This window comes from Adiantum capillus-veneris, chromosome 27 (assembly GCF_014529385.1).
Source record: "Adiantum capillus-veneris isolate H3 chromosome 27, ASM1452938v2, whole genome shotgun sequence".
In the NCBI taxonomy this organism is placed as follows: domain Eukaryota; kingdom Viridiplantae; phylum Streptophyta; class Polypodiopsida; order Polypodiales; family Pteridaceae; genus Adiantum; species Adiantum capillus-veneris.
In genome coordinates this window covers 21,150,420-21,177,218 of record NC_140957.1, presented here as the reverse complement: position 1 = coordinate 21,177,218, position 26,799 = coordinate 21,150,420, and the positions used below count along the sequence as shown (strand labels likewise).

At 44.9% G+C, this 26,799-nt stretch overlaps 1 protein-coding gene across 2 annotated transcripts in view; it reads left to right on the top strand.

Moving 5' to 3' along the window:
- The window catches only part of LOC147421610 (intermediate cleaving peptidase 55, mitochondrial-like), a 199,971-nt gene that overhangs the window by 156,672 nt on the left and 16,500 nt on the right, over positions 1-26,799 (top strand). Inside the window, exons 9-12 of one of the 2 annotated variants that reach the window (XM_086502601.1) lie at positions 11,663-11,755; positions 12,129-12,213; positions 17,689-17,759; positions 19,442-19,497. In XM_086502601.1, coding sequence (XP_086358727.1) covers positions 11,663-11,755; positions 12,129-12,213; positions 17,689-17,759; positions 19,442-19,497 — 305 coding nt within the window. The remainder of the gene's footprint in view (positions 1-11,662; positions 11,756-12,128; positions 12,214-17,688; positions 17,760-19,441; positions 19,498-26,799) is intronic. The other variant, XM_086502602.1, reaches the window with a different exon arrangement.

The window sequence follows — 26,799 nt, the reverse complement described above, 5'->3', positions numbered from 1 at the left end:
ACAATATCTAGTGTAAAGAAATCTGTGATCTGTCTCTGGGGTTGTCTCTCTTCAGCTCTCCTCACTAAAGTTTCTCTATGCCTGTGTAACTCAAGTAGATATAGCCCAAGACATCTCTGATCCTCATAACTCATGACCCTGGATAGAGGCCCAAAACCTTCTCTAAATAGACAATGAAAACGGCCTCGTATCTCATAGTACACTGTGCAATGACATATGTAATGTACCTCTGTCTTTGGCTCTAGATGGCATAAGCGGCATATCCTGCTATCTGCTGGTGTCCCTCTAAATCTGCCAGTCTCAATCTCGAGCTAATGTGAGGACGTGCGTATCTGGCCAATGGCACAATGCAAACCATCAAAAAGATGCGTGTCCATATAGCTAGGTCGAATCACAAACCCATCCCCCGTGAGGTGGAGAAGATGCTCTCTATAGAAAGCCATCTTTGTGCCGAACTCCTGGATCGGCTCTATCCATGTCCTCCTCGTGTCCAGTTGGATCAGATCCCGATGAATGAGTCTATTAATCTCTACCCGCGTCAGAGACCTCAAGGGTGCCTGTAGAGAGTATTGAAAAGGAGGCAACCTGTCCATGGTGAAATCATGTGTCTGAAACCATGATGCCATCTGTGCATACCAGCATGATGTATCCCCATTAAGAGCTAATTGTCTGGAGGACTCTAGAGCCACCCTGGCATATCTGTCTCTGGTAGTATCCCATAGATTGTGTACAAAGGAGACTTATCTAGTAAGCGCCTCAATCTCCATAGGGGGGGGCAGAAGGTTCCGTACGATGCACGAAGACAACCCTAGCTATGCCATATTTGACAAAACAGAAACAATAGAGTTTTTTTGATCGTGAGGGTGTTTTTTGGCATCACGTATAAGTATATACCCGGCCAAAAGGGCTCTCTTTGCAGTTTGCAAGTGTTTTTTCACATACTAGGTGTTTTTTTTGTTTTTTTACCGCACAACACTTGTTTAACATCATGCTAAGGGCTCGTAGTAGTACCACATACTGTAAAAAGGGTTTTTTTACTTCCCTTTTGCCAGTATTGGGGTATAAGGTACCTGGGGCTTTTTGCTTGAAGCTCCCGCAGGCTTTTTTGACGCAGAAAATGTTGATACTGGCAGCTTGATGCTTCAATCGGGTTGTATAGTACTATGCTCAGTAGCGAGCGAGAGAACAAAGAGTCGTTTTTGAAGATTATTTTTTTGCAGCTCTTCATCAGCATGAGAGCAACGAGAGAGCACTATAGGCTCTTCTCCAGTGGCCGTGGCACATCACTAATGGCTACGGCTTCGGCGACACCTTCTTCATGGCGATTTGGCATCGACTCGACATCGACAGCTCTGACATCGGCCAACACTTCTGTCTGGCAGTGGAAGGCGACATCGACCAGTCCTTAGCTTCGTATTGGTGCCTAAGCGTTGGCCTTGACCGATTTGACGGCTTTTCGGCTTGTGTATTTCCCTCTGGCGACGGAAATTGGCATTGACTTCCTAGTCTACAACGACATGCAGTTTTATAGGTTACTCAGACACGCACACTAGATACAGTGCCTTCACAAGCACTCTTGGCAGTCATTTTGGCACTAGTTTTTTCTGCGAATGGCTATGCGTTGACAGATGCATACTTTCTTGAGCACACACAATGCTATTGAGATCTTTTGAGAGCAGATATCCCCGTAGGGATTTGTTTACTGCATGCAATAGTTTCTGGTGCATGTTTATGCGCGATTTCTCATGTTCGTTGAGTTGCGGGTACTGCCCATTGTATACTGTGTGGAGCTATTTTTTGGGTGTTTTTGGCAGTTTTCGCGGTCGTTTCCGAGACTTGGACTGGAAGAGCTCTTTCTGAGGGTGTGGCTAGTCCTTTGTGCTGGAGTTCCCCACTACAATATCCTCGCCATAGGTTACGTATGTGGTTAGATACTTTGCTTGACGTCGAGTATGGCGGTCTTTTGGCAGTGAGAGTTGATAGTCTATGCCCAATTTCACTCTTTTGAGGTGGTTTTGATGTGTTTTATACGTCAATTGGGTTGAGTTTTGCTCCTCGGACAAAGGAGAGACTGTCGAAATTTTTCCTGCGAGTCAATTTGTGCGTTTCACGCGTCTTTGAGCACTCTTTTGGCTTGAGATTTTGTCCTTGTTACAAATGGGATTCTGTTAAAATCTCACCAAGCTTTCTCACCATAACTTTTGGCTCATCTCCATAGTGCTCAGGTCTTGCAAACACGGTGTCTTTTATTGAGAAAGATGTTTACAATATCAGAAAACTCGACGACACGAATTTCTCTATATGGAAATAACAAATCCAAGATGTGTTGACTTAAAAACGTCAATTAGAGCCAATCTTTCAGCGTGCAAAGAAAGATGGTTATACATAAGCACAAAGGAAAATGTTGGATGCGAAAGCAAGTTCCACTATTCGCCTATATTTTAGGCGAGTTAGTGTACTTTACCATAGTCGGTGAGGCTATTGCTAAATCCTTATGGGATAAGTTGTGCCACACGTATGAGAGCAAGAGCACAAGTAACAAAGTGTACTTGATGAAGAAGCTTTTCGAGCTTTGCATGAAAGAAGGTGAAATAGTATCCGAGCACCTGAATGCATTCAATGTACTTTTTAGTCAACTTGATGAAGAAGCTTTTTGAGCTTTGCATGAAAGAAGGTGAAACAATTTCCGAGTACTTGAATGCAGTCAATTGACATCCCAAGGATTGGAATGTGATAATGAAGTGCAGTCTATCTTCTTACCATACTCTCTACCCTCCTCATGGGACATATTTTGCACATCGAGTAGCAACTCTACACCTGAGGGCAAGTTAGCCTACGATGTGGTAGTTTCTAGTTTACTCAGTGAAGAAATACGCAGGAAGTAAATGGAGCTTGCAAAGCAAGGTGATGTACATGTTGCTAGTAGTAAAGGTCAACGAGGTCGCACTCACAACCCTGACCAAAGTAAAGATCATGGGAATTCCCAAAGCAAATCTAGAGGTTCTTTGTGCAATGCCGAGTGCTACCATTGCCATAAGAAAGGACATGTAAATAAAGATTGTGTCACACATGGCAGAGAGAGAAGAAAAAGTCTCAAGATAACAAGAAGTCTGACAATGATAGAAAGGGCAAAGCTAATATCGAGGAGCTCAACGTGATCGAGTGTGCTAAAATTGTAGATGTACCTGAGGTCCATAGTTTTTCAAATCTTCTCATTTTCACAGCAGATCTTAGTCTAGATGCTCTTATTGCACGTGATGCTAGCTTTGATTGGAACTGGGTTATGTAGTCCCTCGTAGAGAATGGTTCATACGTATGCACATACTAGTGGAAAAGTCAAACTCGGTGATGCCTATGAGCTTGACATACATGATGTTGGAGACATCAAGCTAGTCATGCAAAATGGCACGGAATTCATAGTAAAAAATGTCAGAAATGTTGCCACATTAGCGAAAAGTTTGATATCTACTAGTCAGCTTGACGAGTTGGGTTACACGACAACCTTTGGGAATGGTTTATGGTCAATTTGCAAAGAAAATCTTGTGATTCTCAAGGGTTAGAAACATGGAACACTTTATACTCGATCGTTTGTAAAAAAGGATTGTATATCCGTAGCGGAGCTGTTGTCTCTTGAGTTGTGGCATAGGCCGCTAGAGGCCATATGAGTCAGAAGGGAATGAAAACACTAGATCGTTCTGTGTTGAGTTATTCCAATTTTTTTATGTGTGAGCATTTCGTCTATGGTAAGCAAACTAGGATGACCTCATTGCCACTAAATAGGAAGCGTTTGCAGCCACTAGAGCTTGTCCATAGTGACGTTTGCTGTTCTATGCCGACCAAGTCTGTAGGGGGAGCTAGCTATTTCGTGACTTTCATCGACGATTCCACTAGAAAGGTGTGGGCTCATCCTTTGCGACATAAGGATCAGGTTTTCTCTACTTTCCAAAAGTTCTTAGATTGATAGAGAATCAGTCTGGCAAGGAGATCAAATGCTTGAGGACTGACAACGGTGGAGAATACGTCTCCAAGGAGTTTGAGATTTTCTGCAGTGAAAGAGGTATAAAGAGGCAGCTAATTGCACGTTACATACCTCATCAAAATGGAATTGCAGCAAGGATGAATCGTACGCTTTAGAAACGAGTCACAACCATGCTTTCTATGGCGAATGTGACTCAAGGTTTTTGGCTAGAAGCATTACTCACATGGGTACACATTATTAAAAGGTCTCGTAGCACACCATTGGATTACAAGATTCCAGAGGAGGTGTGGTTTGGCAAGAAGCCACATTATGATCACTTACGTGTCTTTGGATGCGAGGCATATGAACATGTGTCCAGGAAAAAGCTAGACCCAAAGTCATATAAGTACATTGTCCTTGGTTATGGTGTAGATGGAGAGATGGGCTATCGTCTCTGGCACCCGAATCTGGCAAAGTAATTCATAGCTCATGCCATAATAATCAATATCTAATTCTCTTAAATGATTTTCTCATGTTAAACTGATCATTTAATATGGGGAAGTGCCAGGGAAGAAAAAGCTAGAATATTGGTTAAGCTAGCAGACCGGCCACAATAGGGATCCAAAGGAGGGAAAATAGGGATCCAAAGGGGGGGCCATCTCCAAAAGAGCCATGTGCAACAATGGGCTAAAAAGACCCTAAGGTTCAGCCCATTAAGACTTCCAAAATGCTAAGGTTCCAAAATTCAAAGGTTGTGTCCAAAGGTCAACCATAGGGGAATTGGATGCTTTGTGTGTGTACAAAAAAGTCTTTGCAATCCCTACTTAGGGGGGGCGAGCCTTGCATGTAGGGGATGAGAGAGAAAGCCACACACACACACACACACACAAGCTCCCTTTACACAAAGGGAATGAGGGACACATGTCAGCTCCCTAGCCCAAATGCCCACAAGGTGTACCCAATTCCTATTGGATGGCCTTGGAGGTGGACCAATGAGAATTAGGCTAGAGTAAATCTAGTTTAATTAATTTAAAAACACTTAATAAAAGAACCAATGAGAATTAAGTTCTCTAGAAGACTATTGGAGAGTCTCCCAAGGGGTCCAATGAGCATTCAGCAGCCCAAAGGCTTGCCTGATTCCTATTGGCCAGGAGGCAAAGGGGTCCAATGAGAGTTTAGTTGAATTATTAAATTACCTAAAGCTCTCACAAAAGGGGAAAGGGGGACACATGTCAGAAGGCTATCAGTTATGGTGCTTAATTGTCATTGGCTAGTCCTAGGGAGGTCCAATGGGAGGATAGCAAGAGCAAATAGCAAGAAGGGTCGCCCAAAGGAGAGAGAGGGTTGATTTCTGTAAGGCATCATCACACACACACTCACAGAATCTCATGTGTGAAGTAAAGAAGACCCTCTCTCCTTCTCAAGCTTTAATGGAAAGGTTATCACCTACTCCAAGCTTGTGAGAAGGGAGGCCTACACCAACAACTCTCGGCTTTGTGATGCAAATCCAACCAAGAGCCAAGCTTCAATGCATGATCATCTCCTCTACCATGCTAATTACTAAGCTAAGCTATGCTAATATGAGTGATTATGTGAGGAGATGTACATCTTTCTCGTAAGAATACTCCTTCCTCTCAATCTACTCTCATACTCTGCTAGCTCTCACCATCTTTGAAGGTGTGTGAGGTCTTGGGTCTGAGACCGGGGGTAATTGATGTTGTGTTTGCTAAGTGTTTTGCTTAGTGCATGAAGCTTTCATCTTCATTGCACTAGCTAGTCTTGAAAGAACACAAACAATTGTATTGTACAATGTCTCTCTTGATGGGAGAAACCATAATACAAAGCCTTTTGGAGGGGGGACCGGCTCCATGCAAATCCGGTCCTCAACTGTTGTCAATAGCTGAATTTCTCTCTCTTTTGAAAGTATTGTTCATGCTATCTAACTAGGTGTTATGCTTTTTGTTGCTCTCTCTCTCTCTCTCTCTCTCTCTCTCTCTCTCTCTCTCTCTCCACCCAAGCACTCTTGTAATTCTCATTAGGAATTTATTCTAATGAAATGCCCACTATGTTCATGCTAATTTCCGCTACACACAAGTTTTTAGGCCATTAAATGTTACATTGGTATCAGAGCACAATGTATAAATGGTTGGTATTATTAATTGCCTGTGAGTAAGTAGAATATGGATTTTTCAGCCTTGCAATGCGTCTGCCTTCGTGCAGTTAACGGGGCATCACCGTCGAGACCTATGGTCTTAATAGTGGAGTCCTACGGGGCTTGCCTACGGCTTAACCACTATTGAGCTATTAGAAGCTTGACAAGAGCCGGTGCTGTTTCGGTGTTGAAAGACCCTCTCTTCTATTCCTTGCAATTAATGGTATTTGAGCCATGGGTATAGTAGCTTGAGTGCTTTTTCTAAAGGGGTAAAGAGGAGTAGCAACTAGGGCTTGAAGTGCCAAGGTACACCTAAAAAGTTTACACCTAAAAGTTGTTAGAATGGCTGACAATAGTAAAGAGAGTGACATTAATGTTGATAACTTTGATTTTGCTAATGAGCAAGCTACTAATGATGCTCCGATGCTTGTTAACTATCTTGTTTCTAGGCTTCAACAAGCCATGGGCAATCCATCTCTTCAAAGTGAAGTGCAACGGCAGCTCCGTGCTCACGGGATTCTCCAAGCTCATCACCATGACGAGAGAACACCTAGGAAGCCTCCTTGTGAGACTCTCAAAAGAGGTCTCTCTCCGATTCGGGAAGAAGAAGAGAATCCTTATGAAGGGCTCAAGAATTTACTTCTTGATGATACATCTCCTTCCCAAAGGAGAACTCAAGAGCCTCCACCAAAGGAACGAGAAAGAAGTGAGTCTCCCGCCACCTCGGCGGAGATGGCTCCACGAAGACGGCGGACTAAACGCTTTCCATCACCACCAAAGCGGAGAAGACCATCACACTCTTCTCCACACCATAATTCAAAGAGGGATGATAAAAAGCAAGTGAGTCTCCCGCCACCTTGGCGGAGATGGCTCCACGAAGACGGCGGGCTAAACGCTTTCCATCACCACCAAAGCGGAGAAGACCATCACACTCTTCTCCACACCATAATTCAAAGAGGGATGATAAAAAGCAAGAGAAGAAAAAGGCGAGAAAGAGGACACCCTCTTGTCCATCTTCTTCATCCTCTCCCTCTTATGAAATTGATGGTGAAGACGACGAAGATCAAGACAAGAAAAAGGCGAGAAATAGGTCACCCTCTTCTCCACCTTCTTCAAATTCTTCACCTTCTGAAGAAAGTGATGGTGCAACCTTTGAACCATTAAAAAGAAGAGGCCATAGGAAATCCTATGCCGCATGGAAGAGGTCGTCCAAGCTGAAGAAATTCAAAGAGGGAGGGAAGAGCATCTCTTTCCTTACCTATAATGGTACCTTTGGTGCTACGGACAAAGTCTTGGCCTTTATCCAACAATTTGACGCGGCGTTTGGAGATGAGGGCTTCACGGAGTCCTCTAAGCTACGCCATGTAGCTATGCACTTTCAAAAGTCCGCCAGGCAATGGTGGTCTAGCCTATGAGCCAACGGTGAAGCTCCACAAACATGGAAAGCTTTAAGAGCTTCCATTATGAAGCAGTTTTTGGCCACCGATGCCAAAGACAAAGTACTCACCGAATGGCGAAGCTTAAAGCTCTCTCCCTATGAATCCATCCACAAATATGTAGACAAGTTTTGGGACCTACAACTCAAAGCCACTGTCTTCAAAAAGTTGGATTTTGGAGAGCAAAAGCAACAATTTTGTGCGGGCTTAACCGAAGAAATGGCGGAGTATGTCAACTCCCAAAGGCCACGTACCATATTGGCGGTAATACACCATATTATGGTGGCCTCTCGAATCAATTTCCAAACAGGGGCTAAAAGAAATAATAAGCCCACGGAAAACAAGGGTTCCAACGAGCCTAAGGGGAAGGACAATGTCCAAAAGTCTCCTAAGGGCAACTCCAACAAAGCTAAAGAGAAGGGAGTTTACAAAGGTAAAAACAAACTCTCTCCTGAAGAGCTTGAGCCTTATCGCAAGGATAACCGGTGTTTCAAGTGCGGCGAACAAGGGCATGCGTACCGCGCTTGTCCCCAAAAGAACAACCGCCAAGATCCTCCTAGAGCTTCCTTGCTTGAATTCCAAGAGGAGTAGACTTACCAAACTCACCACAAAGGATCTCCTCTATGCCATGCTTGGGGAAAGGTAAGAGAACATGATGATTTTATTCTCTTTGACCCTGCTTCTACTCACAATTTTATATCTATAGTGTTGGCCACCAAGCTAGGCATACAAGCCTACGAGATGGGAGATGTCCTACCCGCAAACAGTGCCTTCAAGGGGCAAGAAGCTTCAGTCACTCCCTTAATCGGGAAATTGAGGCTTCATGTCCAAGGCTATGTGGACAAAGAGGACTTCTTTTTCTCTCCTCCCAAGGATGAGGATGTAATCCTAGGGGCACCATGGTTTGACCGCCTGGCTGCCAATGTTAAATTTCCTGAAAGGAGAATCTCCTTTAAGTTCAGGGAAAAAGACATGTATATAGATGCTAAGGAAATGGGTAACACTATCCCCATTGTACATACACCAGCTTTCAACAAGTCAATAAAGAGCTGTATTTCCGTGTACATGATTTTTGTTAAAGATTTTCAAAATGAACCTAATGCTTTAGCAAAAGAAAATAAAAGCAACCAAAAGGAATTAGAGTTATCCAATTTTCTCAAGGGGTTTCAATATGTTTTAATTGACGACATCCCTTGTGAGCTACCTCCCAAACAAGGTAATGATAACCATGTAATTGAACTTCTTCCAGGAAGTTCACCGCCTAACAAACCTCCTTATAGAGTTTCTCAAGCTCAACAAGAGGAGATTGTGCGGCAAGTGCATGAGTTAGTTGAGAAGGGCATGGTTAGGCCTAGCTCATCTCCATTTTGCTCACCTGTGCTATTAGTGCAAAAGAAAGACGGCACATATCGTATATGTGTCGACTATAGAGCACTAAATAGGATCACTATCAAGAATAGGTTTCCCGTTCCACGGGTAGAAGACCTATTTGATAAGCTACAAGGATCGACCTACTTCAGTAGGATTGACCTAAAAAGTGGCTATCATCAATAAGGATAGTTGATCAAGACATTGTAAAGACTGCATTTCGCACCACATTTGGTCTTTATGAATAACATTGTCATGCCTTTTGGCTTGACCAATGCACCAGCCACATTCAACCGCTTGATGGAGAAGCTGTTCAGACCTTATCCAACCTTCACTGGAGTGTTCTTTGATGATATTATCATCTACTCTTATTCATTAGACGAACACAAGCAACACCTCCAGGTAATATTTCAAGTTTTAAGAGAGAATAAACTTTATGTTAATTGAAAGAAAAGTGAATTTTTCTTCCAAGAGATTCAGTATTTAGGTCACATTATCTCTCAAGATGGCATCCAAATGGATCCATCAAAGTTGGAGATAATAAAAGGATGGCCTAAACCAAAGAATCTTCATGAACTAAGAAGCTTTATAGGTATGTGTGCATACTATAGACGCTTCATTGAAAAGTTCTCACAAATTGCGGGACCATTACATGACCTAGCAAAGAAAAGCATTAGGTATACATGGTCTGCTAAGGAGAACAATGCTTTCGAAAAGCTGAAAGAAAAGCTTATCTCTCAACCTGTGCTTACACTACCGGACCTCTCAAAACCATTTGAGGTCCAATGTGATGCTTGTGGTGATTGCCTTGGAGTTGTTTTGCTTCAAGAAGGGCACGCCATAGGCTATGAAAGTCGAAGGCTCGACCCTGTTGAGCAAGCTCTAGGCATATATGAAAAGGAACTCCTTGCAGTTATGTATGCTATGGTAGCTACGAGGTCAGACATTGCATTTTCTGTGGGAGTGGTTAGTTGGTATATGGCTAATCTTGGCAAGCAGCATTGGATAGTGGTGAAACACATCCTTAGATATTTGAAGGGTACAACAAGCAGGTGCTTACGCTCCGGCAACAACGATGCATCTATTGTTGGTTGCAGGGATGCCGATTTTGCAGGTTGCAAAGATAGTAGGAGATCTACGTCTGGCTACATTTTCATATTTGCAAGAGGAGCCATTTCTTGGAGATCATCTCTCCAAGATTGTACGGCTTCTGCCACTACAGAAGCTAAGTATGTTGCAGCGTCAGACGCTAACAAGAAAGCTATGTGTTTGGCACGTTTAGTGGGAGATCTAGACAATCAACAGGTTCGAATTTTGCGTTGTGATAGTTAGAGTGCCATTGCTTTAGCAAGGAATCCCGTGTTTCATTCTAAGTCGAAACACATTGAGGTGAAGTACCATCCCGTTCGGGATGCAGTGGCAGGTAAGCGTTTGGAGCTTGTCAAGGTCCACATTGATGACAACCTTGTAGATGCTCTTACGGAGCGGTTTGCACATTGCTTCGAGTTAATGGGTGTAGGGTGAACATATTTGTACAAGGGTGAAGCTGTCGTGCTTCCCGGTTGTACATACATTCTAGTTTTAGTCACCAGTGACGGCCACATTAGCCTTTAAGTGGGAGATTGTTGGGTAAAGGCCATGTGGCTGGCCTCCCGGACACTTCCCCTACAATTACTAACTCACTAACCCTATTACATTTTCATATATATAAACTAATATATAGAGACACATACAATTCTTGACTGTGCTGCGTGTTTTACCCAAAAGCTTCTGCCTACTCTCCTCTTTTCCTTCCCCTTCCTTGCACGAATGCGCACTTGCGATCGGCGCTCACACAAAGTAGATGGGGGTTTGATTTTTTGGCATTAAGAAGATTTGCGAGGGCTCTTTTGGGAGCACGGCTGGAATTTATGGTCTTTTGAATATGAACTCATCTAACCATCCTTGTATTCAATAGCGCTTTGGATGGCAATTAAGAGGTATGTGTCCAATATTGCAGCAATTTGAGAAGCATGTTTTTTTTTTCATTTTTTTGTGGGGTCTGGGTTGATCAGTAGTTGCAGCTGGGGGCTCTTTAGCATCACTTGGAACTTGGCGTTTTTCTTTGCATGCAGGTCAAATTGCATGCATAATGAGATTCGAATAACAGGGAATGGTAGGAGAGATTCTACTCGGCCTTTTCGAATTTCATTTGTGGCCTTCTTGTCACTTGCTGGGAGGGTGTTATTGATAAGTTTTTTTCAGGAAATGTACTTTGAATATAGACATGTAAATTGGTGTGAAGTCATGTTTTCCCCTAATTATTACTCATTGCAACTGGTAGAGTATTTGAACCATCATGTTTCCTTAGTTCAATGTTAAGTCCTTTCCCTTATGTTTTCAAAACAAACAGGAAGGATTTGACCAAAAAAGTGTGTTTAATTATTTTAAAGATTTTTAAACATTAAAAAAAGGACTTTTTAACAGAAATGTGTTTGACAAGTTTGACAGAGTGATGCTAGTACTTCTATAATTTAAATGTTTGAATGATTGTGAATGCTTGATTGTGTGGAATTTGGACCAGATAGTCGTACAGATTCTGACTCCATAACATTTCTCTTCACAACATTATTTTATGTGCACAAAGTAGTTATAAGGGATCTTTTGCATGTGTGTGGTTATTTTGGAGGACTTAATCAAATTTGATTAGACTCCAGGTTGCTGCAATTAGAATGCTTTATTTAAATGGTTTATTTTTGGTTCTTGCAGAGAGACATTTATGAAGCTGTACTATCTGCATTTAAGCATTGTTTGGAGCTTTACAAACCTGGTTCTACTCTAGCAGAGCTTCATCACGCTGCAGTAACACTCATTACTCTAGTCTCTTCCTGTGATCATTTACCTCCCAGTTTTTGTCACTGAGTAGATTATGCATTGGTTGCAAAATATAGCTTAAGAATTGCGTAGTTCTCAGACTCTTTGCTTCAATTGATTAAATGTTCGTCAAATTCCAATTTTTCTTTTCATTATAGAAGCAGGCTGTATTTTAAAAAGTGAATGCTAGAAGCAGGCTCTTTTTTTCAAAAGTGACCTTTTGCCAAGTTTTGAACTGACTCCCTGGCGTGTTAACCTTTTGTTGGCTATGTATGTAATTTAGACTCTATTGTTCTAGTTTTTCATGCGTTCCAGAGCATTCAGTTCAAAATAAAAATCAAAGCTTTACCTTTATTTCCAGAGTGACAAGCTAAGAAAGGCAGCAAAAGAACTTGGGATTATACGAAGTTCAGATGATTATTTGAAGATCAACCCAACTTGCGTAGGTGCATAGATTTATACATTTCTTTTCCTCTGGTCTTTACATTTTTCCTAGTCAATATCCTCACACTCTGGATTTCTAAAATCTCTTATTTCAGTACAAGCGTGGTGTTTAGTCTTGGTCACAATTTGATACTTCTGTGTCAATGTAGGTAGAATTTATTTGTTCTTTTTTGTGGCTTGCTATATAGAGGGGCCACTTTTGTAGGGCCAGATTTCAAATGGACATCTATGGCCTAGGTGTTACAGTTGACTGTTGGGTTGCGCTTGCTCATTTTAAATGTCCATTTAGGTGTCTCTTTGGTCGGCATTTGCATGAATTTTCAACAATGCAGTGAAATGAAATGAAATGATATATTAACGTCTTCAAAAGGCCAAAGTGACCTATGAGACCAAAGTGGTGAATGCGATACAATGTCCAAGTACCAAAAAGAAAAAACCAAATGGTACTAAAGGAAAGGATTTAGAAGTGAGCTAAATAGCTAATTGGAACTGTTTAGGGTATGAATAATCGCTGATACAATGAGTGATACAATCTCAACTGAGGTGGTGGATAATGTGTGACCATCAAGTCATATGATATCCATCATCGATCGTTGACGGATCTCATCGATATTCTCCATGGTCAGTACTCTGACGGGGCATCTCACATGCCGAGCTAGAATGGTCTGGATCCTCTACAGCAGCCTCCTTCGATGCTGTGAAGGTCCTTGTAGATGTGGGCGTCTGGATCTCCCTGGCTCAGTCGCTCAATCAATCAGCATGCCTCTGGTGCGGGTGAGATGTGAGCTGTGTTGTGAAAGTGGTTCCTAGGCTGCCCAGTGGCCGGTCTTAAGAAATCTTTTATCTCCCTCTGAGACTGGCTCTCCCCTGATGTTCTGAACAGACTGTCTCTGTGTCTGCGCAACTTTAGTAAAAACAGTCCACGACATCTCTGGTCCTGGTATCTCATGACTCCAGAAAGTGGCCCAAAACCCCCTTGAACAGGCAATGAAAGTGTCCACGTACCTTGTAGTATACTGGGCAATGACATATGTAGTGCAACTGTCTCTGGCTCCAAATAGCATAAGTGGCATATCTTGGCCTTTGCTGGTACTCCAAATCTACCAGTCTCACCTTGAAGCTGATGCGAAGATGTGCATATCTGACCAATAGCACACCGTATCCCATGAGATAAGGGTGCATCCATGTATCTGGGGCTAGTCACATAGCCATCCTCCGTGAGTTGGAGAAGATGCTCTTTATAGAAATCCATCTTCGTGCCCAACTCCCGTGTTGGTTGTATCCATGTCCTCCTCGTATCTAGCTGAATCAAGTCCCTGTGAGAGTCAAAGAGGGTGTAGGCAGAGCTTACTAGCGATCTCCGTCCCTGTGAGAGTCAAAGAGGGTGTATCTAGAGCTTACTAGAAGGGGGAAAATTTCTCCATGCTGAAACCATGTAGATGAAACCATGATATCATTTGTCCATACGAGCAGGCTGTATCCCCTTGCTGCGCAGTTGTCAAGAGGACTCAAGGGCTAGCTGGGCGTCTGTCTATGGAGAGGTCCCATAAATTGTGTATGGAGACTGATGTAGTAAGTGCCTCGACCACCAAGGGAGGTGTGGCCAATTCAGCTCGAATAATCTCATGTGGTACTATAGCCTTGGCTCTAATCATCTGAGAGATCATAGAAACCTAAGGCCTCTCGATACCTCTACATCCATCATTGCTACCAGATCTGCCATGATGATCCACCAGGGGTCCCCATATCAGACCTCTGTACAGCATAGCCAAAGCCACTAGTGTTAAAAAAATCTAGGGCTTTGTTCGAGGCACTTAAAACTGAACTTGCGAACACATCCTCTGCAATCCGTTTCATAAGCTCTGGTCAGTCTCGTCTTTGCTACTCTCCTCAATGAAAACAATGGCCCACTGAAGACTACCCCAAGGTAGGTGTATGCATGTGTATACTACACTTGCTCATGATCATGGGTGCTGACCTACTGATCCACTGCTGTGGCGGTGTGGTTTTAAACACCATAATCTTGGTTTTGCCAAGATTAACAGACAATCCACTCATCATGGGCAAACACATGTATAGCATTCAAGTGACGCTGCATCCCCTTCGGAGAATGAAAGATCAACACAATATCATCAGCATATAACAATCATGTTCCTCTATCACCATCCCTCTCAATGTAGTCAGAAACCTCATCCACATACATAGCAAATAGGGTAGGAGATAGCGGGAAGCCCTGTTTCACCCCAATAGGGGAGTAAACCAAATAAGATATTCCCTTTGGAGTGCGTGCAATGTACTTACAGGGGATGGAGGGGACGGACCCTAGGGACGGGGGACGCCCGGTTCCGGGACGGGGATGGGTGGGGACAAACGGAAAATAGGCTGCCAAGTGGGAACGCAGGCAAAACGTCTCGGAGATGGCAGGGGACGGCAAGAGATGGGAGAAGACTTTTTTTAAAATTTGAAAAACTGATCATTTCTAGTGGCTAGTTCCTCTCCAATAGCCATATGTTTGAACTTTGAAGCACCCCAATGGCTATAAAAGCCACCCTTTGGGTCCTCAATTCTCGATGTTTTATTAGCACATATGCGTCTATATGACTCATGTTCTTTGGTCTATTTAGTGTAAATTTGTGGTCAAAGTGATGCTCTATGTGTGTGGCATGTGTAGGTCAAAAAATGCCAAAAAAACTTTTTTTTTTTTTTTTTGCCGTTCCGACCCCCGTCCCCGTCCCCATTCCCGACCCCGACCCGCCGTCCCATGTAACTATGGCGTACATGCCCCACTTTTGACATGTATAAGGCATGGAAGTTTCTGTACGCCGTTCGAATGCCCATGTCGTATAGTCGTATGGTATACATTCGTACGGCCGTACTTATACAAATACAATCTTTGTATTAAATTTTGTAGCATGTATTAACCTTTTTTTTTATATTAAATTTTGTAGCATGTACCTTGAGTCTTTGGTCTTTGAAGTTTGTGTCCACTACCTAGGTTATTTTTTATGAGTTTGTTAGGCCCTTTAACCTTAGACCTAGGGATACTCTTAAGTCATTAGGTAAGTTGCTGATGTTTCTAATGGTTTTAAAGAGTTAAAAAAAAAAACACGCCATATTTATACAACCATATGATATAATTTGAAACACACCATATTTTCCTGCATGAAACCGTACTGTACTTCACAGTAGGGGCGTACAATGACAACCTTGGTTTAAAGCCATGATCCCCCATATCAACTCTTTGGGTACCCCCCTCTCTTGCAATCTGCACATCAATCTTTTTTTTTTTTCCAAAAGAGAAAATCTTTCTTTTAAAATCACCTCAAGGGCACAGACCCCAAGGTAGAATTACATCAGAATAATACAGAGAGAACACCATAGATGGTATCACCAAAAAGTAAAAACCTAGGGCAATCTAAAATACAAGATTGCCTCAAATCTGCACATCAATCTTGCTTTGGGCAGTGTGACAAATGCTTTTCGGAAATTTACAAAGCTACAATAGTTCCACATGCCATGTGTTCTGCCCTTCTTGATAATGGCTATGAGTGTCAGAATGTGATCAAGTGTAAAGAAACCCCTCCTCAACCTTGCATGTCCTGTTGCTCGTATACCCTCTCTCTGTGCCCATCTACTCAGTTGCTACTCAAGAATGGATGCGTACAACCGAGCCAATGTATGTCCAATCATGATAGTGGGATAGTTCCTAGGCTCCATAGGGTTCCCTGACTCTAAGAGGGGGACAATAGTAGACAAACTCTAAGTATCAGGTAGGCCCTCAAAAATGGCATGAGAGATCTCTAGACACTGACATGTATGAAATGCTCTGCTACTAAGTCATCATGATCATATGCTCTTTAGGTCCTCATCTAGTCAATGGCCTTCTTTACCATCTTGGCGGTAAAGAAAGGACGTGTTTGTGGGCATGGTTTTGGGGGGTCTGGAAGAGACGGCTGCCCAAGAACTGTGTTCAAGGATGATGCATATTGACCCCATACCTCTGTACGTGTGATGGCTGGAGGGGAAGAGTGCTCATGGAAGAATCGCCATGTCTCGCCTGAGTCTTGGCTCAAAAATAGTTGGTATAAATAGTGCTCTAGTCAAGCTAGGAACACCCGCTTCTTCGGTCGCTCCAAGTGCTGGAAGGCAAGCCGTGATTGTCTGTGAGGGATGACTCCTATAAGTACCTCCCTTTGAATCCGGGCTTTCCTCTTTGCGCTCTTCATCATACTAGCTTTTTTGGGCATGCTCCTAGAATGCCGCTTCTGCTCAAGCTGACTGTGTGGGTAGGCCTCTGCTGATGCACACTGTAATGTCCCTGTCAGTACTACATGAGTGAGCTCCTCCAGAGGTCGCCGCGGCCCCTTTGTGCATAGGCGTCTAGAGATCCCTTCTATGTAGATAGAGTCACTCTCTGTGGTAAAAGTATATCGAGTAGATTCTGCTACTTGTGGCATGTGTATTGTACTGAAGTGGATGGAGATGTTCAGTGTCAAAAGGACATGATGGACTGCTACACCAACAGGCTGGGTCCAACTGTGAACTCTTGAATACTAGAGAATTCTTGGTTGAGTCATAACATAATCCACTGTGCTGACCCCATGTGTGTGTGGAAAGCAAGTGAAGCCTGCTGGTGCAGGAAATATTTGTAAGCCGTTAAGGATGGCCAGTCCATTCACTGACATCCAACTCCTCAGCATCTCCTCTGAGGTATCATAGAAAAATGTTTGGTGATTATCCATTTGGGCATTGAATTCACCGAAGAGGATAATGTTGCCATCCTTAGAAAACTTCCAATATTTCGTCATCCAACACAAAGAATGGGGACTGCCCTCTAGGTGAAGCGTAAATTGATGTGCTGGGAGCAAAATAGCATATAACAATGTAAAGGGATCTGCCTGTCTCAGCCCTTAGCCTCACCCCCATGTAACTAGCCTGGTCATCTCTCTGAACAGTGTGCAAGAGTGGTTGTAACTCCTCCTTGAAAAGGACTGCTACTCCTCCAATCCTCTACTCTTGTGCTCAGATCTCATCTCTGTACGACCAGCTCTCTCCCATTTGTACCCAATCACATGTCACATGTGGCTTCCATTGACTAGGGGCCTGGTGAGTCTCTGATAGAAAACTATGTCTCTGTCTCTGAAGCTGTCCTCAAAAGCACCCACATCAAGTCTAAGAGACCCATTACAATTCCAAGCTGCTATCTTAAGTTTGGATCCATTGGTCTCGCCCTGTCATGTAGAGAGAAACATGATTAAAACCTTAGGTTTTCTTAGTTTGATTATTGTTCAATACTGGGCCAAAATTTAGTTTTTGAACAGGATGATCGGCACTTTGTAGGTTACTTTTTTCAAAAGCTTTATACATTGATTCAAGGAAGAGATGTGGCATTCTGCTTGTAATCTAATGGAAACTCTTTAGCTATTTTTGTCTTACAAATATAAGTAATATGTTTTATGGCTTTGTTGTACCTGCAGGACACTATCTTGGCATGGATGTTCATGATTGCAAAGCCATACCAGAGAATCGGCGTCTAGAACCAGGAGTGGTAGGGCTCTTTTGCTTGTCATCATCTCGTAATTTAGTCTATTCCGGCATTATCATATCAGCCAGTCAAGCATGTGAAGGTGAAAAGTATAAGTGAATTTTGGTTCTTTGGATGATGAAAGATAGACTGGTCTCTATTATATCCTGAGCTTTGTTTTCAACTGGGGATAGAACTAGTTTCCAGCTAGGGTTTGAACTCACCATTGGTAGTAAAGTTTGCCTTGGTGACAACCACCCATTTTTTCAAGTCTAGATCTAACTTTACTGAGAGTGCTCTTGCCTTGTGCTTCATTGAGGAAGCTTGTTGTACCCCATTTTCTGTGTGTGGGATTTATGGAAACATAGAAGATTACTTTGTTGATGGAGATACTACGTCATCACCCCTTGACTTTGCAATGCAAGAAGATTGCATCTAATGCTATACTCTAGGTGGACAAAGTATCCTTTTTGGACATGTAAGATTGCACAATTGATAGAATCTTCAGTGCCTCCAGAGATTGGATAAAACTGTGTAGGCAGCATTTGGTTGGTTTTATGAGCATCAGAAACATGTATACAGCTGATACTACAGTTGTTACCTTTTATGGAAAAAAAGTTTTTAGGTGGGGTTATATTCAACAGATGCAAGTAGGGTTTTTTTGTTCTAATGACGGGATCCTACATGGCTTGATTTTCTTCTAGGATTTAGCTGTTCTAATGAGGTGCTTCTACATGGGTGATATTCTTGCCAATAACAAACGTGAATTTAATGTTACTGTGTATGGAACATAGTTGCAAAGAAACTGGTTTCTGACATGAAGTTACGAAACGCTTCTAATGTTTCGGAACTTCTCTCGAAACGTTTCAAAGGTGAATGCTTCCTATTAGTCTCTACGTCACATGGTCTTACACACTTATAGTGTTCTCACCTCAATGGGGAGTTTTAGACTCTCCCGGCTTTTATAGGTAGTCTTTGTGTCAAGGCGTTCTATAAAGAAGGTTTGCCCATGCATATTGGTTTGTCACTCGTAGCTTTTGACAGAACTTCTAAGGTGGCCTTTCTTAATCTAGTGAAACCGTTCGGAAACTTTTGAAACTCGTTTCATACAAAACATTTTGAAAATTCTTAGCTACTATAGGATAGTTGTGGTGACCCACATTATTGAACATCAGCTCTTTGCTGTACCTTATCAACAACTGTATACTCCTAATCTACATCCCTGGACATCAGGATACGTAGAGCTATGTGTGGCTAGTGTGAACTAAGCCCTTAGGCTAGGTGGTTAAGAAATCCTATAAATGGGACGCTGGGCTCATATCTGAGCTATCTAGTGTGATACAGCACTTGGACTATGACCCTAGGTAGTGCTTGCCTGAACATCCAAGCTGGGTATGGACTGGTGGTATGGGAAGCCTATATAGCATCTAAGGCTCGCAGGCCATGAATCATTACCTATGTTATTATCAGCAAGGTGCTCGCATTGCCAACATTACCAAGCTGCACACGTTATGAAGTTTGTTACAATTGTCACAAGCAGCCGGCTGCTCATGTTACCGACCTAGCTCAAAACCTTTTTCTTGTTCGTGCTTAACTTCGATTAGCAAATCTTCTCTTTATGACAGAATATGAGTGTTTACATGTATGTTTGCTTGATCATGTGCATGTACTGAGGAAATGGCTTAGAACGTGGTGTTTTATTGCAGGTTCTAACGATTGAACCTGGCCTCTATGTACCTGAATCAGATCAATTCCCAAAATGGTATCATTTGCAAAGCTGCTACATATATTGACTGTGTTTTTCGGATTTGTGCAACTTCTCATGATATTTTTGCGCAACTTCTTTGAAAAACACTGTTTGTGCAATGTTTCAAAGTGAGATGCAAAATTTTAATGAAAGAACATAAGGAATGGTAGCTGGGAGCCACCATGAGGTGCACACTTGTAGCAAGGGTAATATTTTTTTGAGAAAAAAGAATGTAACGTGGGACCCAAGCTTCTACCTTTCTGTCTAAAGCATTTTGCAAAGATCTTCTTTGTCCTATTGGTGGATAATTGTTAGCACATCAAATCTGAACCCACATGTGCTGGTAACTCCTTCTGATGTCTAGACTCTAGGGTGCACTTTTGTCCCTCTGTATTCAGATTTCGATATTGCTGGCTTTACGGATGGATGCAAAGTGCCCAGGTTTCCTGTGTCGACTGTTTTTCCAATGCTACTGCCAGCGCTCAGTGTGCATGTGGTACTCCGGAAGGAAATGTATTTTTTGTCTTCCTGATACTCCAATAGTCATTTTTCCCCTCCATTAAGGTGGCTGTCATTCTCTCCATGGAGTTCTTTAACAATGTTTCTTTGTGGTTCGTAGTTAGTGGAATGTGGTTATCTCTTGATATCTAAGGTATAATAGCCACTTCTGACTGAGTGCCTTATCTAGACAGCATGGATCAGCGCTATCAGGTTTAGACACAGAGTCAAGGTCAGAGATAGAGCAAAGCTTAGTGACAGAGGCAGACAATTAGCATGAGTAGATTTATTGGAGGAGAGAGTCCAGGTGGGGAGCAGCCCCTTGATAATTCATGGATCATTGCCTGGGTTTGTCTGAGATCGTATATTCTTGACAAAATATTCACTTTCTATGAGACAGTACAGTGGGCTAGCATTCCAGGAAACCTCTTGCTATTATTCTCTTTGATTTTGAGAATGGATGTGACTGGGTGGATTGGTGTTTTTTGATCGATGAATTGCTTGGGTACTTCTCTTTACAAGTCGGGCTTCTATTGCAGTCATGATTGGTGGTTTTGCTGGCAGACTTTTTACGTTTCTATATTTGTGGGACAGTAGCAGCAATTTTTACTTTCTTTTTTTTTTTTGCAAGAAAAGGATCCTTCCATTATTTAATAGTAACTGCCCAAGGGCTACAAACCACCTCTGCAAGAGAGGGCTACATCAGAAAACAAGGGGAGACTCTCCTAATGAGAAAAAAGTATGTATAGTGAGGGCTAGGTCACGAGATAGGAGGAGGAAAGAGCCACACTCGTGGCCGGTAATGCCATCTAGGCACACCTTGAACCATGGTGAAGAAAGGCCTTGGGCGTTTAAGTCACACGCCTCTCGGATTCTGCATGTGGTCGGAGCTGCCGTGAAGTCTCTCAAACTGACTCCTGAGTGTATGAATCAGCTCCACTCAAATGTCACAAACAGTCTCTGCCGGTGGGACAGGGCGAGCCTCGAAGATATGAAAGCAGCGGACCTGCCAAATGAACCAAAGTGTTAGGCCGCAAACGAGCTCCCAACACCACTCTGTATCACTGCACCACTCTTGGAGGATGAGCTCCGTGGCAAGCTGAAGTGTAGGTGGACCCCCCTTGGATCACTATCATGCTGCTGGTGGAAGCCAACTCAAAATAGAGCGCAGGGCCCATGAGAGTGGACCATGTTGCAGCACCCCAAGTGTGCTATTGGGACGTGGAAAGGATTAGCATCAGCCGAAGAACCCGAAGCCAAACCTTCTGTCGCTATCTTTGAAGCTCGCTTGGATGAAGAGTAATCCGCATTCAAGTGACCTCTAAATAGACCCGTGCAGCCATTGAAGCTGCAGTGCACGGGGTCTCCCAAGACTGTCCCAATCTTGAAAAAAAATCCTGGAGAGAAGCAGGAGGTACTCTCTCCTCAGTCCGGGAAAGCAGACCGGAATGGGATGCTTCCTCGGCAAGAACATCTCATGCTCGGTCAAAACCATGGCGCCATTGTCGTGCGCCTTGACTGCTCGGATGACCAGCGGGCTCATCGAGATGACCTTGGCAGCCATCTCGTGAGTCTCAAACTCAATCTGGTAGTATCCCCCCCCTGAGAAGCTGTATGTCAATGAGCTTTCCCACCGCTGCCAGGAGACAGGCCTGAAGGAGGTTACGCACCTCGCCTCTGCTGGGTCAACTACCAATGATCTTGCAAATGACAGAGGTGGCCTGAAGGCGCTCCACCTCTACTGCAAGGCTCGCTTGCTCTACTGGCGCCAAGCAAGTCGGATGGTGGGCTTGGCGGAGTCGGACGAGGGGGCTTCATCTGAGTCCCTCTCGGGTGGAGCATGAGCTTCCATGTGTCTGCTACTCCAAGTGAGCGCGGAGAAGAGAAAAAGTTCTTTTGCTAGAACGAACACGCCGAACGAGTCCGAGGAACTGTTGGCTTGTGTGCCGCTTTGACTTGCCTTTTTTGTGATAATTTGCTCAAATCAATTGGCATATTGGTTGGGATTGAGGAAGAATGTCATTGGAGTATTTTGATGCTGAGAATCTGTCACTGGCCAAACATCCCATACTCCAAACAAAGTGGAAAGTATGTCATGGGTGTTCAACATTGTAATGCTTATATGCTGCCCTTCTAAGGAAGCGGAGGATGAGGAGGAGGTGGCAGTGTGGAGGTCCAAAAGGCAACTGTGGTTGCACTTTGGGAGTAATGTGTGGACGTTCTTCAGAAGCCATATGCTTAGACACCTCCCAAAAATTGGGAAACATCTGCCGAACGTTGTTGTGATGAGGTCACAAGGGGATTTTTAGAACGGACAGGAGGAAGGGAAGAGTGAATCTGGGAAATTTGTTGGGGATAGAAAGGGTAATAGGAGGATACAGAGAACCCAAATAAGTGTGCAAAGCGTCCAGATCAATCCGATCGTCCATCGGGTTCCACTTTTGTTGCTCTGCGAGATAAGTCAATTTTTGTACCACATACTGAGCATGCGTCTCCTCCGAAAGCTTTTGAGTGGAAGGACTATTGAATCTCTCTCTGTGTCCTGCCTACATATGGACAGGACCGTGCGTCGGTTTGCTAAGGGCAAAGAAGCTGTGGAGGTCTAATACCACTGTGATCACGTCCGGCGAGTGATATGATGGAAGCACAAAGACAACTACAATCTGCAAAACTCTGGAACACTTTTATCACTTTAAACATGTGTAGGTCTGTAAAGAGTAGTTGTGTTTGTGAATTTCAAGCTCATGGCCATCCAAGCTTGTTTGCCTGTTGAAACACCAGTTTTCTCTCGTAGAAAAAGCTAGTTGATCTGCTCCATAGTTGCTACGAAAGTTTTTTTTTTTTTTCCAACGAAAAGATCCTTCTATTAGTTAATGAAAACTGCCCATAGGGCTACATCCACCTCTGCAAGAGAGGGCTACAACACGCATGATGGGAAGACTCTCCCAATGAAAAAACAGCATATATACAATGGGGCTAAATCAAGAAATGGGAGGAGGGAAGAGCCACACAGGTGGACAGTAGTGCCATCTGAGCACCCCCTGGACCAAGGTGTAGAAAGGCCCAGGGCGCCAGAGTCGAAGGAAAGCCTCGCGGCGCTCCTGCATGCGGTCAGAGCTGCCCTGTAGTCCCTCAAGCTGTCCTCTGAGAGTATGGATCAGCTCTAGCCAAAAGTCACGAACAGTCTCTACAAGTGGCACAGGGCGAGCCTCAAAGATGCGGAAACAACGGGCCTGCCAGATGAACCAAAGAGCTAGGCCGCTGATGAGCACTCCTCTCTCTCACTGCACCACTCCTGTGGAGTAAGGTCTGTAGCAGGCTGGAGTGCAGGTCGCCCCCCCTGTATCACTATCATCCTGCTGATGGAAGATAGCTCAAACTGTAGTGCCGGGTCCGTGAGGGTGGACCAAGCCGCTGCCCCCCAAGTGTACTGTCAAGCTGCGGAGAGGGCAGGCATCAGCCGAAGAACTCATAGCCACACCTGCTGGGCCGAAGGACAGTCCCAAAGACAGTGTCGCTGACTCTCCACCAACTGGTCACAGGCTGTACATGCGGCCGGGAGACCACTATGCACAAGCCAGCTCCCTACTGCTGTGGCTCTGTGTGCAACCAACCACTGGAACAAAGTGACGCGCCTCGGCTGTCTGGAGTCCCACAGCCTCTGCCAAAAAGCTGCCAAGAACTCAACTATGAGACCCTCCTCCTGCCAATGACGTGCTGCAGCGGGGCGGGCCTCTCTCTGCGCTGCAAGTATATGACGTCCAAGCCGAACAGTGTACTGGAAGAAAGGGACTCCTGGGCAGTCTGCAGAAGAGAAGGGGTCCCTCCATAGCCACTCACCAGGATCCCACTGTACTCGTGCCAGTGGACAACACTCCCAAGCCCATAGCCTCCAGTGTCCTGTCTCGAGAGCTGCTGGGTCAGGGTCTATGACGCAAGTCCTCCCACAGATGCCCACAACTCGGATCCTCTGGAAACAGCACTCTGCTACCTGCGGGGCCTCTACTGTAACTCGCTGTAAACGTCCCCCATCCTGAAGCTCAAAGAACAGGGCTGGGACAGTCTCTGAACAAGCCCTGACTGAGATGAGAACCTCCAGTCGTGTGAAGGCTCCCATCCATCGGGGTGCTACTGGCTCGAGAGGCGTGAGCCACTCAGCTGGAACTGACTCTGAGATGTCCTGACACATGCTCTGAACCCCTCTCATGCCCTGTAGCTGGACACCCTGCACCTCCTCTGACAAGCCTGTGAACTCTAGCCAGTCACCTAGAGAGCACGCTATACCTGCTGCCATGGGACCCCATGAAACATGAGGCCTACTCCCAACCAAGTGGCCTCTCTGAGTGCTAACCATGGGGTTCCAGACGAGGGGCTGTCGTAGGCGCTCCTCCGTGCATGTCGGTTGTCTCTGCTCTAGGCCACGCCATAAGAGCTCCCAAGAGCGAAGCAAACTCACAGCGAATCGGTCCTCCAGTCTCCTGCTCAAACCAACTCGCCGTAACTCTGTAAAGATCCATCTGGTCGAAGGTTGCCAAGGGCCTCCTGACTGAGGCACCCTGGCACGAAGCCTCTGCAGCAAGAACTCTTTCCAGGGCTCCTCGCTTGGAAGAAGTCCTCTGACGATGAACTTCCCAAGAAGGGCTCTGCTCTGCTGTGCAAGATCAATGATCCCAAGCCCTCGTTGAGAACAAGGAAGTGTGATGACCGACCAAGCCACCTTGGCTCGGGCAACCTGAGTGTCGCGACCTGACCAAAGGAAGTTCCTGATCAGCCTCTCTACCTGGTTGATACAAGAACTCGAGAAGATCCAGCAAGAAGTGATGTACCACATAGTTGCCAACAACACCTCGTTGGAAACTACTACTCTACCATCCAGCAAAAGTCGTGCTGAACTCCAGTGTAACAGCTTTCTCCTGATGGACAGGAGAAGAGGAGCAATCTGCTGCTCGGGGGACAAATCCAAACCAACCTGACAACCCAAGTATCGAACTGCAGTCCCTGGGGGAATCCACCTGAAACCCTCTCCTGGCATCCACTCTGGCACAGGAGCACTGCCAACCGAGAAAGCCACTGTCTTTCTCCAGTTGATCAATGCGCCCGATGCACAGCAGAAGGTCTCAAGAGCCTGCCCACACCTGTGTAAATTGGCCTCCTGGCCCTCTAAGTACAAGGCTGAGTCGTCGGCAAACTCAGCGTCCAGAAGCTCATCTCCCCGTATCGGGAGTGCTAAGCCCCTCAAACCAACCTGCTGTGACACCAAAAATCTGCTCATCGCCTCCGCATAGAACAGAAAGAGAAAGAGGGCAAGAGGACAACCCTGTCTGACCGATCGTGTGAGCATGAAGCGCTCACCTCTACCTCCTGCCAAAAGCACCTGACTGTGAGCCTGTCTGTACAAAGCTGACACCCCTCTGATCCAAGCATCTGAAAAGCCCATCCTGCGAAGTGTGCCCTCTAGAAAGTCCCAGTCAACTCTGTCGTATGCCTTCTCAAAATCGAGAAGAAGAATCACAAGGTCCTCCCCACGGAGACGTGCCAGGGCAGAAGCCTCCCAGAAAGTGAAGATGTTGTCAAGGATACTGCGTTCCTTGACAAAACCTGTCTGAGTCCCATGTATAAGGCTCTCCAAAAGTGGCTGAATCCTCAAACTCAGAGCCTTGGCAAGAATTTTGTAGGCTGAGTTGAGGATGGTGATGGGGCGCCACTGTCGAATCTCATCCAAGGAGCCACCCTCCTTTGGAATGAGGTAAATCAGGCCCTCACTCATGCTATCCGGCATCACTCCTGTGTGCCGAATGTACTGAAAGGCACTACAAAGATCTGAGTCCGAGTACTCCAAGAAGAAGCTGGGAGTCAGCCCATCCTCACCTGGACAGCTACCACGAGGAAGGGCCCTAAGAGCCATATGCAGCTCCTCAAGCTGAAGAGGTATCTCTAGCCTCTGGCGCATCTCCCCTGTCACAAGACAAGGCATCTACGCCCAAACCTGCTCCCTGTATGCATCGTGTCTCTGTGACTGGGGCTCAGCCGTCAGTAGCTCACGGTAAAAGTTAGTAGCAACTGCACGCATATCCTCAGGCTCACAAGCAACTGACCCATCGGGTCTCCTCAGTTGAGTGACCTTGGCATGCGAGTGCCGAAGTCCTACTGTCTCAAAAAAGGCACCTGTCACTCTGTCACCTACCTGAGTCCACTGAGATGCCTGTCGGTGAAAGGCAAACTCATGGCGCCTCTCCTCTGTGCAAGCAAGCTCCTGTTGAGCCTGCTGTAACTGCTCCTCCAGCCATGGACTGTCTGGATGCTGCTCTTGCATCCTCTGTAGTGAAGCAATGCCTCGTCTGAGACGCTGCTCCTCCTCTCTCGCTGCGGCCCGTCGAGCCAAAGACTCTTGGAGAAAAAAGTGGCTAAGCTGAGCTAGGCCTAAGGCCACTCTGTCTGCCGGTAGAGCCTAGCTGTCCATGCTCTCTGTCCAAAGAGCCTCTACCCTCTCTCTGAGTGCTGTGTCCAACAAGACCCGCTCTGGGATGCGAAGCATCGTGCTCCCACTCCTCTACCTGTCTGCCACTGTGAGGATCACTGGTGCATGGTCCGAGAAGGATGTCCCTGCCAGGATGCCCACTGATCCCCCCAAGTCACTGAAGTGGTCACTAGTGTAGAAGCGATCTATCCGCGATAGATTCACTCCTCCCACTCTGCGGTCTGATCTAGAGAAGGCAAGACTCTCTGGAGGCCTCACAAAGCCAAAATTCTGCCATGTATCAGAGACCCTCAAGGTCATACACAACCTCTCCCAAGCTGCTAACTCGACGCCAAGCACAC